Source organism: Chiloscyllium plagiosum, chromosome 22 (assembly GCF_004010195.1).
Source record: "Chiloscyllium plagiosum isolate BGI_BamShark_2017 chromosome 22, ASM401019v2, whole genome shotgun sequence".
NCBI classification, from domain to species: Eukaryota; Metazoa; Chordata; class Chondrichthyes; order Orectolobiformes; family Hemiscylliidae; genus Chiloscyllium; species Chiloscyllium plagiosum.
This window is the reverse complement of record NC_057731.1, coordinates 58,849,491-58,863,566: the sequence shown is the minus strand read 5'-3', so window position 1 is coordinate 58,863,566 and position 14,076 is coordinate 58,849,491. Positions and strand designations below refer to the sequence as shown.

Genomic DNA, 14,076 nt, shown 5'->3' with positions numbered 1-14,076 from the left:
AAGGATTAAGAAAAGATTTACAAGGATGTTGCCAGGGTTGGAGGGTTTGAGCTATAGGGAGAGGCTGAATGGGCAAAGGCTATTTTCCCTCGACCGTTAGAATCTGAGGGCTGACCTTGTAGAGGTTTATAAAACCATGAGGGGCATAGATAGGGTAAATAGACAATGTCTTCCCTGCGGTGGGGAGTCCAAAACTAGAGGGCATAGATTAATATGAGAGAGGAATGAGTGCCAAGGACCTGTGTTCAATTCCAGCCTTGGGCGACTGTCTGTGTGGAGTTTGCACATTCTCCCTGTGTCTGCGTAGGTTTCCTCCAGGGGCTCGAGTTTCCTCCCACAATCCAAAATGTGCAGGTAAGGTGAATTGGCCGTGTAAAATTGCCAATAGTGTTCAGGGATGTGTCGGTTAGGTGTATTAGTCAGGGTTAATGTGGAGTAATATGGAACGGGAATAGGTCCGGGTGGGTTACTCTTCAGAAGGTCAGTGTGGACTTGTTTGGCCAAAGGGTCTGTTTCCACTCTGTAGAGATTCTATGATTTAAAAGGGACCTAAGGGGCAACCTTTTCACACAGAGGGTGGTGTTTGTATGGAATGAGCTACCAGAGGAAGTGGTGGAGGCTGGTACAATTACAACATTTAAAGGCATCTGGATGGATATATGAATAGAGAGGGTTTAGAGAGTTACTGACTGAATTTTGGCAAATGTGACTAGGTTAATTTAGGATATTTGGTTGGTATGGAAGAGTAAGACCAGAGGATCTGTTTCCATGCTGTATATCTCTATGACTCTAAACTCTAGTTGTTTTGTTTAGAATAGCAAAGGCTCAGATTAAGGTATATAAGAGTATGAGGGGCATGGACATGATAAATAGAAAGCAGTTGTTAGTTGATAAGTCAATTACAAGGGACATAATCTTAAAGCAAAAGGCAGGAGATTGCAGGAAAATATTTTTCACCCAGAGGGTGGTGAGGGCCTGGGAGGGGAGTGAGGTGGGAAAGCTCACAACCTTTAAAATGTACTTGGGTGAGCACTTGAAATATCATAACATTGAGTGCCTAATGTATGAAAATGGCACTTGTGTATTTTTGTCAGTGCAGACTCAATAGGCTGAAGGATCTCTCCTGTTTGATTCTAGGATTCTAAGGTTTAGAGTTTGCAACACATCTGGTGGTTAGACATTCAAATGCTTTGCAGTTCCAAGTTCAGTATTCAAGCTGGTCAAATGTCAGAATACAATTCATTAGAACCTGAAACAACCTAGTTTCCAGATATCACTGGTCTGATTTCAAGATTTAACAGTTTCACTTCTTGATTTTCTTAGTGTATGCACCAAGTGCGCCAATTAAAATCCCTGGGAGAAATGTTTCTGACATACTTCAGTGCAGGTGCATAAGATCATAAGTTTCTGTAATAATTGCAAATCTTCGTTGATCCATTAGGTACTTCAATATTTTGTTTAATGTTTGATTGTTTTATTGAAGGTATAACTTTATGATGCTGGCTCTGTCGCTTACATTTCTTGGCTTTTCCTATTGTTTGACATGGTGGCAAGGAGGTGTTGGATTTATTTTAGCAAACTGCCTGAACATGGGACTCCGAATTACTCACAGCCTTCAGTATATCAGCCGTTACTTCAAGCATAGCAAGAGTCAGCCCCTCAAGGGCCTTCTGATCCCTGGGCCTTTACTGCTAGTCTATCTTGGCAGTGGCACAGTGACAGCACTTTCACAGGTAGGTACTGGGGAAGGTGGGTGCAGAAAATCAAAAGATGGTCACCATTCCAAAGTTGCTGGAGGAAAGCTACTACGTGACACTGACCCCGGTCCCTGACCCATTGACGTGGCGATCTCAGCCCCTGGCCCTATGACACTCCGACCCTGGCTCCTGTCACTGCGACACTCCGGCCCCAGGCCCCTCTCACTGTGATACTCCGACCCTGGCCCCGACCCCTGTCACTGCGACATTCTGACCCTGGCCCCTGACTCTGCGACACTCTGACCCTGGCCTCTGGCTCTTCAACACTCCAATCCTGGCCCCTGGCCCAGCGCCACTGCGCCCAGCAAAGCGTCACTGCGACCCTGGCCCAGCGTCACTGCGACCCTGGCCCCTGGCCCAGCGTCACTGCGACCCTGGCCCCTGGCCCAGCGCCACTGCGACCCTGGCCCAGCGCCACTGCGACCCTAGCCCATGGCCCAGCGTCACTGCGACCCTAGCCCCTGGCCCAGCGCCACTGCGACCCTGGCCCAGCGCCGCTGCGACCCTGGCCCCTGGCCCAGCGCCGCTGCGACCCTGGCCCCTGGCCCAGCGCCACTGCGACCCTGGCCCCTGGCCCCGCGCCACTGCGACCCGGGCCCCTGGCCCCGCGTCTCTGCGACCCGTGCCCCTGGCCCCGCGTCTCTGCGACCCGGGCCCCTGGCCCCGCGTCTCTGCGACCCGGGCCCCTGGCCCCGCGTCTCTGCGTCCCGGGCCCCTGGCCCCGCGTCTCTGCGACCCGGGCCCCTGGCCCCGCGTCACTGCGACCCGGGCCCCTGGCCCCGCGTCACTGCGACCCAGGCCCCGCGTCACTGCGACCCTGGCCCCGCGCCACTGCGACCCTGGCCCCTGGCCCAGCGCCACTGCGACCCTGGCCCCTGGCCCAGTGAAACACCCACAGTGGAACACTAGTGCTGAACACCGCCGCCTCCTCACCAGTCTTGATGATACTGATACAATGCTTTATGTGACCTTGTTGCTTTGAATGAATTGTTTTGTTTTTTCCCAGGCTACTTTGAGTGAGCAGTGTTTGATGTCCCAGTTGGTCCATGTTCTGCTAGGGGCTTTGTGTTTATCCATCACCCTTGTCACGATCTTCTTCACTGAGCCCAGGCTTGTTTGGTTCGTTAGAACGCAATTCCTTTCTCAGGGCAAGAAAGAAATGTAGAATTGAGAATGAAACAAGCAGAATGGTGATTCCAAAGCCAAGAGACACCAACACCAGAGGACTTCCAGGGTGATGGATGAAAATTTTGCATTTTAATTATTATAAAATCACAGAGACTCAAAGTAGTCATGGAATCATCAGCTCCAAATGTGTGGGATGGATTTCACCAGAGATTTGAAACAAGCCTGCTGCACTGTATTTATTGAATAGATTGAGTTCAAATTTTGTTTATCTCTTAACAGCCTTATCTTCATACTTCATTTTGCACTGTACAGATAAATGGAATATAGGGGAGATGGGAATTAATGCATTCCCAATGTGGTGTTGGGAGGAAAGTAAAATCAGCAAATGAAGTTTCAACACAGATAAATATGGGGGTGTACTTTTTGATGGGAAGTGTCAGCGAGTTAGTTATTCCATGGAAGGTATGTGACTGGTGGACTAAAAGGAGCAAAATACACCGACTACTAAAGATTGTATCACAGGCATTAGATGCTACAGTAAAAAGGACAGAATTCAAAATTTGAGAAGTTATGTTAAGCCTGTACTGAACCTTGTTTAGACCACATTTATGTGTACTGTAAAAGTAATTATCGGTAATTATACTGGGAAATATCAACTTGCCCAACATAAATTGGGATAGTATTAGTGTAGGGGTTTAGAGGAAGCGGATTTCTTGAATTGTATCTGGGGAGTTTTTTGTATCAATACATAAGTCCCAACAAGAGACGGTGCAGTGCCCGATCTGGTTCTGGGAAAAGTAGCTGGGTGAGTGTTCGCAAAGGCAGTGGGGGAACATTTAGGCAATAGCAACCTCAATATAGTATGGCTCAAATTTATTCTGGACAAAAAATGTCCTACAAGGGCTGTAGATTGGGGAAGGCAGCTTTTATTAAAATAAAGCAGGATCTGGCCACAGTAGACTGGGATCAGCTCTTTGCAGGTAAGTCTACAATGGAGCAATGGGGGTCATTCAAAAAGGAGATGGGAGAGTACAAGTCCAACATGTACCCTTTAGAGCGAGGTGTAGGAGCAAAATGTTCAGAGAATCCTGGATAATACAGAGCTGGATAAAGAAGAAGAGTAAGGCTTTTAGCAAGTCCAAAGGAAGCAATTCTGCTATGTTCATAGAGGAATACAGGAAGTTCAGAAGGAAACTTAAGAAAGCAATTAGAAGAGCAATGAGTGGGCATGAGAAAGGACTTGCAAACAGGATTAGAAAGAATCCTAAGATATTTTATAAATGCTTTAAAGACAAGAGGTAAACGAGGAAAAGAGTAGGGCCCATTAAGGACTGAGAGGGTAATCTGTGTATAAAGCTGCAGAATATTGGAAGGGCTTTAAATGAATACTTCTCTCCGGTCTTCACGCTGGAAAAGGAAAACATAGAACGTGACAATGCAGTACAGGCCCTTCAGCCCACGATGTTGCGCCAACCTGTGGAACCAAGGTGAAGCCTGTCTATCCTACATTATATATTTATCTCATGACCATTTCAATGCTCTTAAAGTTGGTGAGTCTACTACTGTTGCAGGCAGTGCGTTCCATACCCCTACACTGTCTCAGTAAAGAAACTACCTCTGACATCTGTTCTATATCTATCACCCCTCAATTTAAAGCTATGTCCCCTTGTGCTAGCCATCACCATCTGAGGAAAAAGGCTCTCACTGTCCATCCTATCTAACCCTCTGTGATTATATGTCACAATTAAGTCACCTCTCAACCTTCTCACTAATGAAAACAGCCTCAAATCCCTCAGCCTTTCCTCATAAGACCTTCCCTCCATACCAGACAACATCCTAGTAAATCTCCTCTGAGCCCTTACCAAAGCTTCCACATCCTTCTTATAATGTACATTTGTATAGAATTCAGGAAAAGGGACTGTGAGGAATTTGCACAGTTTGACATAGGAAATGGGGAGGTATTGGAGGTTTTGTTGGGCTTAAAAATAGACAAGTTTCCTGGCCCAGCTGAATTGTACCCCAGGCTGCTGTGGGAGGTGAAGCAGGAAATCACAGGGGTTCTTACTTATACAAATTTTTAATTTCAGTCTGGCCATGGAGGAAATGTCAAAGGACTGGAGGACTGCAGATGCAGTTCTACCTTTTAAGAAATTTGATAGAGATGAACCAGAACTTACAGACCACTAGGTCTTATGCCAGAGATAGGAAAACTATTGGAGGAACTTCTAAAGGAGTGAATTATTACCCAGTTGGAAAGCATTGGATTATTTAGGAAGTCAGCATGGCTTCCTCAGAGGGAGGCGGAGTGTGTGGATGAGGGAAGTTTAATTGATGTAATTTATATGGATTTTAGCAAAGCTTTTGGCAAGGTCCCAGATGAGAGACTGAGAAGGTTAAAGCATGTTGAATTGAGAGTAAATTGGCAAGGTGGATCAGAAACTTGCTTAATAATAGAACGCAAAGGGTAGTAATAGAAGGCTGTTTGAGTCACTGGAGGCCAATGTCCAGTGCTGTACCACAACAATCAGTACTAGGACCCTTATTGTTTGTTATATAAATAAATGATATAGATGAAAATGTGGGGGAATGTTAAGTAAAGTTGCAGATGACACTAAGATTGGTAGAGTGGTGAATAGCAAAATCAAAACGTGTGGCACTGGAAAAGCACTGCAGGCCAGGCAACATTGGAGGAGCAGGAGAATCAACATTTCGGTCATAAGCCCTTCATCAGGAATGTGGGCTTATTCCTGATGAGGGGTTTATGCCTGAACGTCGATTCTGCGGCTCCTTGGATGCCACTTGAATTGCTGTGCTTTTCCAGCGCCACACTTTTTGACACTGATCCCCAGCATCTGCAATCCTCACTTTCTCCTGGTTAATAGCAAATACGATCACATACAGATATAGATGGGTTGGTCAGATGGGCAGACCAGTGACAGATAGTATTTAACTCTGATAAGTGGAGGGTGATGCGCTTTTGAAGAAGAAACAAGATGAGGAAGTGTTTAATGAATGGCAGGATACTGGCTTAGAGGGACAGAAGGATTATTCACAGATCCCTGAAGTCAGCATAGCACGTGAATAGGATAGTTAAGAAGACATATGGGATACTTGCTTTCATCAGGTGTGGCATAGAGTATACGAGCAAGGAGGTAATGTTGGAGTCATACAGCGTGTTGGTTAGGCCACAGCTGGAGTACTATGTGTAGTTCTGGTCACCTCATTGCAGGAAGGACGTGATAGAACTAGAGGGGGTACAGAAGAGGTTCACCAGGTCTTGACTGGAATGGAGATGTTGAGCTATAAAGACAACTAGATAGGCTTGGATTGTTTTCTTTAGAGCAGAGAAGGCTGGGGTGGGGGGGTGGGAATCATGATTGAGGTGCATAAGATTTTGAAGGGTGTGGACAGGGTGAATATAGAGTAGCTATTCCCCTTGGTTGAAGGGTCAATCACATGAGGGCATGGTTTTTAGGTAAGGGGCAGGAGATTCAGAGTGGATTTGGGGGAAAAAAACTTATTCACTCAGCAAATGGTGGGAATCTGAAAACGTAGTGGAGACTGGAAACCTTACAATCTTTAGAAAAATGTTTGGATGTGTTCTTCAAGGGATGTGGGCCAAGTGCAGGAAATTGAAATAGTGCACTTTTCGTGGTAGTTATGTCAGTGTAGACTCGATGGGCTAAGGGCCTGTTCTGTGCTGTATGAATCGGTGAATCTATGCAGGCAGTCTGGTCACCATCTTATTAAAAAAGGATGTAGAGGTACTGGCAAGGGTCAGGGAAGGTTTATGAGGATGATGCCAGAAAAATCGAGGAAGGATTGACCAGCTGGGTCTGTTTTCTCAGGGGAAATGCCTGAGGGTAATCAAGCGGAGATCTTTAAAATAAAGGTTTTGATTGAATGGATGCAGAGGGAATGTTTCATCTTGTGGGGAAGAACAAATGAGAGGCCATCAGTATTAGAGTCACAAAGTTCAGGAATTCAGGAGAAATCACCTGAGCTGGAGACTGGTGAGAATGTGGAACTCCCCCAGGCAGGGACTGGTTGAAACAAATACTGTCTTCATAATCATAAGATGATTACTATACAGAAGAAGACTATTTGGGCCATTGTACCTATACTACCTTCACCCTATTGACCTGAACATTCATGACTCAAATAAGCTTAACAAAGCCTTTCTCAGCCTTTTCTTCTCCAGAGAAAATACTATCATCTCCAATTTATCTATTTAACAGAAGATTCTCATCATTGGAATCATTCTTGTAAATCTCTTCTGCATCCTCTCAATGTGTGCACATAGAACATAAAACATTACAGCGCAGTACAGGCCCTTTGGCCCTTGACATTTCACCGATCTGTGGAACCAGTCTGAAGCTCATCTCACCTACCCTATTTCATTCTCGTCCATATGCCTATCCAATGGCCATTTAAATGCTCTTGAAGTTGGTGAGTCTACTACTGGTGCAGGCAGTACATGCCCCTACGACTCTCTGAGTAGAGAAACTACTTCTGATATTTGTCCTAAATCTATCACCCCTCAATTTAAAGCTATGTCCCCTCGTGCTAGCCATCATCATCCGAGGAAAAAGGCTCTCACTGTCCAACCTATCTAACTCTTTGATTATCTTGTACGTCTCAATTAAGTCACCTCTCAACCTTCTCTCTAACGAAAACAGCCTCACATCCCTCAGCCTTTCCTCATAAGACCTTCTCTCCATACCAGGCAAAATCATAGTAAATCTCCTCTGAACCCTTTCCAAAGCTTCCACATCCTTCCTATAATGCGGTGACCAGAACTGTACACAATACTCCAAATGTGGCCACACTGGAGCTTTGTATTGATGCAGCATGATCTCATGGTACCGAAACTCAATCCCTCTACCAATAAAAGCTCACACACTGTATGCCTTCTTAACAACCCTATTAACCTGGGTGGCAATTTTTAGGGACCTGTATAAATGGACACCAAGATGTCTGCTTATCTACACTACCAAGAATCGTACCATTAGCCAAGTAGCCTGCATTCCTATTACTCCTTCCAAAGTGAATCACCTCACACATTTCCGCATTAAACTCTATTTGCCACCTCTCAGCTCAGTTCTGCAGCTTATCTATGTCTCTCTGTTACCTACAACATCCTTCGTCACTATCCACAACTCTAGTGACCTTGGTGTCATCTGCAAATTTACTAACCCATCCTTCTATGCCCTCACCCAGGTCATTTATAAAAATGACAAACAACAGTGGACCCAAAACAGATCCTTACAGTACCCCACGAGTAACTGAACTCCAGGATGAATGTTTCTGATCAACCACCACCCATTGTCATCTTGTTTCAATTAGCCAATTTCTGATCCAAACCGTTAAATCAACATCAATCCCGTGCCTCCATATTTTGTGGAATAACCTACCATGGGGAACCTTACCAAATGCTTTACTGAAATCCATATACATCACATAAACTGCTTTACCCTCATCCACCTGTTTGGTCATCTTCTCAAAGAATTCAATAAGGTTTGTGAGGCACGACCTACCCTTCACAAAACCATGTTGACTATCCCTAATCAACTTATTCCTTTCCAGATGATTATAAATCCTATCTCTTATAACCGAAGTAAAGCTCACTGGTCTATAATTATCAGGGTTGTCTCTACTCCCCTTCTTGAACAAGGGAACAACATTTGCTATCCTCCAGTTTTCTGGCACCATTCCCGTAGACAATGACGACATAAAGGTCAATGCCAAAGGCTCAGCAGTCTACTCCCTGGCTTCCCACAGGATCCTAGGATAAATACCATCCAGCCCAGGGGACATATCTATTTTTACACTTTCCAGAATTGCTAACACCACCTCCTTCTGCACCTCAATCCCATCCACTCTAGTAGCCTGTAATGTGAATACTGAAGAAAAGTATTCATTTAGCACTTCCCCTATCTCTTCTGACTCCACGCATAGTTTCCCACTACTATGCTCGATTGGCCCAAATCTTACTGTAGTCATTCTTTTATTCCTGATATACCTGTAGAAAGTCTTAGGGTTTTCCTTGATCCTGTGTGCTAACGATTTCTCATGTCCCCTCCTGGCTCTGCTTAGCTCTCTCTCTTTAGGTCTTTCCTGGCTAACTTGTAACTCTCAAGCAATAACCATTCCTGTCCCTGCTCTACCAATGTCTCTGAAATGGCCACAACATCGAAATCCCAAGCACCAACCGATGCTGCAAGTTCACCCACCTTATTTTGGATGCACCGAGCGTTGAAGTAGACACTTCAAACTAACTTCTTGCTTGCCAGTGCCTTCTTGTGATCTTGAAATCTTAGTTCTGACTTCACTACTCTCAACCTTCCATATATTCGAACTACAATTTCAGTTCCCATCTTTCAACCCACCCAAAGAGCATTAGCAAATCCCCCCCCCCCCCCCAAGGAAACTGGTACCCCTATGGTTCAGGTGAAGACCATCCTGTTTGTAGAGGTTCCAATTGTCCAGGGATCCAAACCCTCCCTCCTGCAGCATCCCTGTAGCCACATGTTCAACTGCTCTCTCTGTCTATTCCTTGCCTTGCTAGCACGTGGCAAGGGCAACAAACCACAGACAACATCTGTTTGTTCTAGCTCTAAACTTCCACTGTAGCTCCTTGAATTTCTGCCTTAAATCCCCATCTCTCTTCCTAACTATGTCGTTGGTGTCTATGTGAACCATGACTTGCGGCAGCTCCCCCACCTCAAGAATCCCGAAAATATGATCTGAGACATCACGAACCCTGGTACCTGGGAGGCAACACACCAACCGTGAGTCTCTCTGATTCCCACAGAACCTCCTATCTGTCCCCCTAACTATTGGAATTCCCAATGGATAATGCTCTGCTCCTCTACCCCCTTCCCTTCTGAGCAACAGGGACAGACTCTGTGCCAGAGACCTGTGCCCCATTGCTTTCCCCTGGTAAGTCGTTCCCCCCAACAGTATCCAAAACAGTATACTTGTTGAGAGGAATGGTCACAGGGGATCCCTGCACTGCATGCCGGTTGTCTTTCAGTCCCATGATGGTAACCGATTTACCTTCTTCTTTTACCTGAGGTGTGACTACCTACCTGTAACTCTTTTCAATAACCCCTCCATCTCCCCGAATGATTCATCCAGCTCCAGTTCAGTCACGCGGTTTTCGAGGAGCTGGAGTTAGGTGCACTAGCCACATCATTTTGCAGAACTGAGAATCATCCTTAGCTGAAGGTTGGACATTTTGGCTGGTGCCTCTGCAAATTCTGCTCTCCCTTTCCTCAGTACCCAAATGTTTTATGAACATTTAAATGCAGCCTATTCATAGGTTCCTCCTTATCTATTTTGAAACCTTGAAGTGCATGACAGCCTCCTTTTTCATCATAAGCTGGTGAACATTTTTGCAGCTAACATAAAGGGGAAACCAATCTTTTTCTCCTTCCTTACATTGTTTTTAGGTCCCCTCAAAATGTCTTTCTTGGCCTAGTTCTCAATTGTATTATTCACCTATTTGACTAAACACAATTTTTCTTCATCTTATTCTTATTTTGGTTAGTTCTTGTCTTTTTCTATAACCAACCTAAAGTTATGATGCAAAGACCACTGTCCCTTAAATGGTCTCGCTTTGACACTTGATTCACTTTGGCCAGTCATTCTCAAGAGCCAGATCCAGAAATGCATGCTCCGTATACGGCTGCGAAAAAATTTCCACATACTCCAGCAACACATGGGTCTGCCTTATACACTACTTCCATTTCAGCTTTCAGATGATTAAAGTTCCCAATATAGCTACTCAATAATATCTTTATAATTTCCTTGCAAATTTGTTCTTCTACATCCTTCTCACTAGTGGATGATCTGTAGACAACACCAACCAATGCAATTGCACCTATTTTGTTCTTTCACTCTATTCAAATGAATAATTTCTTTGATTCCTCTGGGAAATCCTCTTTCTTCAGCATTGCAGTGCTATATTTAAACAGGACTACCAGCCCTCCCCTTCCTTTCCTGGACAACTTGTATTCAGGAATTTTTAATACATAGTCCTGCCCTTGAATTAGAACTCTGACTGTTGTACACTGATTTAGCAGATTGGATTTGTGCTGCTTCAGTACTAATGTGGTCTGATTGAAAACCAGATGGAAAAGCTAAATAACTGTGAAATCTTCTAATTCAAACCACAGACCTCAAATGGAGTATGTGATATAAAATCAGGAAACAACATTTTTTTGTTGTTTTATTTATATAAAAATAAGTATTTTTTCACTCCAGACAATACTAAGGCTTAACAAAATTAGCTTATAGCTATTGTCACTTTAGAATCAGATGTGACTTTGCAGATCTTTTCTCATTTATTGAAGACGCTCTTCGGCTGATCGCTGGTTCCCTTTGTGAAAACTGTCTCTTGTCCTGTTCTCGCGGCACTGAAAACAGAAGGAGCAGCTCCACCTTCCTTCTCTGTTAGTACAAACAAAGCATGTAAACTTCAGAAACATTTGCGTAGTTACAGAACAGTCCCACCATTGCTGGCAATCATTATAGAATTGAAACCAAGAGAGCCACAATCAGTGTGAGCCCAGATTCAGCAATACTGGGGACCAGGTTGGGGATGTTCAATATTTTTCTTCCTGGAGATGGTAATGACCTGGCAATTGTGTGGTGCAGATATTATTTACCATTTATAGACTGACTAATCCTAAAATTACACACTTAATTAAATCTTAAATAAAAACAATCCTCTGTCACGAGTGAGGCATGTTAGATAACATGTAATCGTGTAATTGCAGGATTGTTGTAAACCGCCTGGTTTGCTACTGTTTGAGGGAGGAACAGCTGCTGTCCTTAACCTGTCTAGCTAACAGCTGACTTCAAATCTATAGTAAAGTGGTTACCTCTTAACCACTTTCTGAAATGACTAGCAAGCCACCCAACTGCATCAAACCGCAAGTGACATATACCATATATATCACTGACATTGACCAAAGACTCAAAAACACAATAAGGGACTACCATTCCTGTCCAGTCCACCTCACTGACATCTGGGAACTTCTGGTGAAATTGTGAGATAGACGCCTAATAAAGTCTTGTTCATTGAGTCATAACTTACAGCGAACATTCCAGATACCACCATCATTATCCTTGAGAATGTCCAATTCCACCAACATGACACACTCACCAGGGCGAGCAGCAATAGTATATAGTCAGGAGGAAATTGCCTGGGAGTTCTTGACATTAACTCCAGACCCCAAGAAAACCTATTAATCAGGTTAGACAAGTATAAGGAAACACTGTCTGTCTTCCTCAGCTGATGATTCAGCAATCTCTGCTGAACACCACTTGTAAGAGGCACTAAGAGTAGAAGGGTAATGAATATGGTTTGGGTGACTGGATAGCACCTGTATTGGCCAAGGTAATTTGATCATGAAAGACATAGCTGCTAAACTGTACTTCTCTTGGGTGTTGAAGCAATGAGGTAATATAAAACGCTTGACCTTGCCCTCACTGAACTACCTATCACTGACTGTTCGGAATGGAATAACCAAAGGAATGACCTTGTGGAGAAGGAGGACACATGTAGCATTACCATCTGTAAAATAATTAATTGAGAACAGAGATGTGGAGAAAGAGCAGAGAAGTAGGTCTTTGAGAGAACTGGCACAAGCAAGGAAGTCTGAATGATGTCTTCCCGTGCAGTGTCTTTCTATGAACTGCCATAAGGTGAGCAAGCAGTTTGCTGTGTTTTAAATTCAGGACATCTCTAATAATCAGAGGCAGTCAGTAGCTGGAAATATTTTTATTCATTCACAGGACATGAACACCAGTGACGCCAGCAGTTATTGGCTATCCGTAGTAGCTCTGATAAGATGTAATTGGGAATAAGCATTTGTTTGTGCTTCAGAAGCTGTTTAGCTTGAAAATATCTTGCACTGGGAGGGCCAAGCCTCTGTCCCTTTTGCTGTTTCTGTAAATCAAAGCACTGCAACCTATTATATATTTGTTCATGCAAACGTACCTGTTTTATTTGTTGACCAGTAAAAACAAAACCTGTTTACTGACTTATTTAAATATCTGAGTTTCATTTTCCTTCAATCTTAAGTATGGATGAGTCTCAAATTTTTCTGGTTCATCATTAAAAAGACTGAAGCGAACAGTTAAATCTGCACAAATTCTGGTTTCTGTTGAATTCATGGTGGAATTTGAACCCATGGCTACAGAACATTAGAGTCTGGGATTCTGGATTAGTTCAACATTACCACAATGCCACCACCTCTCCATGAACCTAACTACACCCCTTTGCAGATTTTATGCTCTCTTCACAACTTTGATTCCTATTGTCATCAGTAAATGTAGTATCCATGCATTAGACCTCTTCATAAAAGTCATTTATATAGCTTAAAGAGTTGCACAGTGGTTAGCACTTTTGCCTCACAGTGCCAGGGAACCTGGATTCAAGTCCAGCCTTAAGCAACTGCCTGTGTAGAGTTTGCACATTCACCCCATGTCTGCACCGGGTGCTCTGGTTTCCTCCCACAGTCTAAAGATGTGCAGATTAAGTGGATTGGCTAGAGTGTCCAAAGATGTGCAGGCTAGATGGATTGGCCATGGGAAATGCAGGGTTACAGGGATATGATAGGAGGGCGTGTCTAGGTGGAATGCTCTTTGGAGGGTCAGTGTGGACTCAGTGGACTGAATGGCCTATTTCCACATTGTAGGGTACCTATTCTATATACTTTATAAATAGATGAGGTGAAGCAGTGATTTGTGTGATATTCTGTTCGTCACTTTTTTCCACTCAGAAATTACCTATTTATACCCACTCTGTTCCCGCTTAGCTAACCAGTCCTCTATCCATGCCAAAATGTTGTTAACTCTTGTATTATAACATGGTTAAATGTGAAGTTGGAGAGATAAATGAGGGTGGGGGTGGGGAGAAAGTAGCATAGAGTACAATAGGTGAATGGGGGTGGGGATGAAGGTGATAGATCAGGGAAGAGGGTGGGGAAGGTAGCAAAGAGTACAATTTGTGAATGTGGGTGGAATAAAGGTTGGAATAAACTCCCCTTCCCACTCAGCCGAGGACATGGAGGTCCTGGGCCTCCTTCACCACCGCTCCCTCACCACCAGACGCCTGGAGGAAGAACGCCTCATCTTCCACCTCGGAACACTTCAACCTCAGGGCATCAATGTGGACTTC

The 14,076-nt window shown here is 44.2% G+C and overlaps 2 protein-coding genes across 5 annotated transcripts in view; one reads left to right on the top strand and one right to left on the bottom strand.

Annotated features, from left to right (window-relative positions):
• rft1 (RFT1 homolog) overlaps window positions 1–4,496 on the top strand; it is an 88,814-nt gene extending 84,318 nt beyond the window's left edge. For 3 of the 4 annotated variants that reach the window (XM_043713125.1, XM_043713124.1, XM_043713123.1), the window contains 2 exons: window positions 1,484–1,733; window positions 2,764–4,496. In XM_043713125.1, the coding sequence (XP_043569060.1) occupies window positions 1,484–1,733; window positions 2,764–2,922 (409 nt within the window). In that variant the 3' untranslated portion in view covers window positions 2,923–4,496. The remainder of the gene's footprint in view (window positions 1–1,483; window positions 1,734–2,763) is intronic. The other variant, XR_006315000.1, reaches the window with a different exon arrangement.
• Window positions 4,497–11,229: 6,733 nt separating this feature from the next.
• Window positions 11,230–14,076, bottom strand: part of LOC122561367 (musculoskeletal embryonic nuclear protein 1-like) — a 10,715-nt gene continuing 7,868 nt past the window's right edge. Inside the window, exon 3 of the mRNA XM_043713122.1 lies at window positions 11,230–11,339. Within this exon, the coding sequence (XP_043569057.1) occupies window positions 11,230–11,339 (110 nt within the window). The remainder of the gene's footprint in view (window positions 11,340–14,076) is intronic.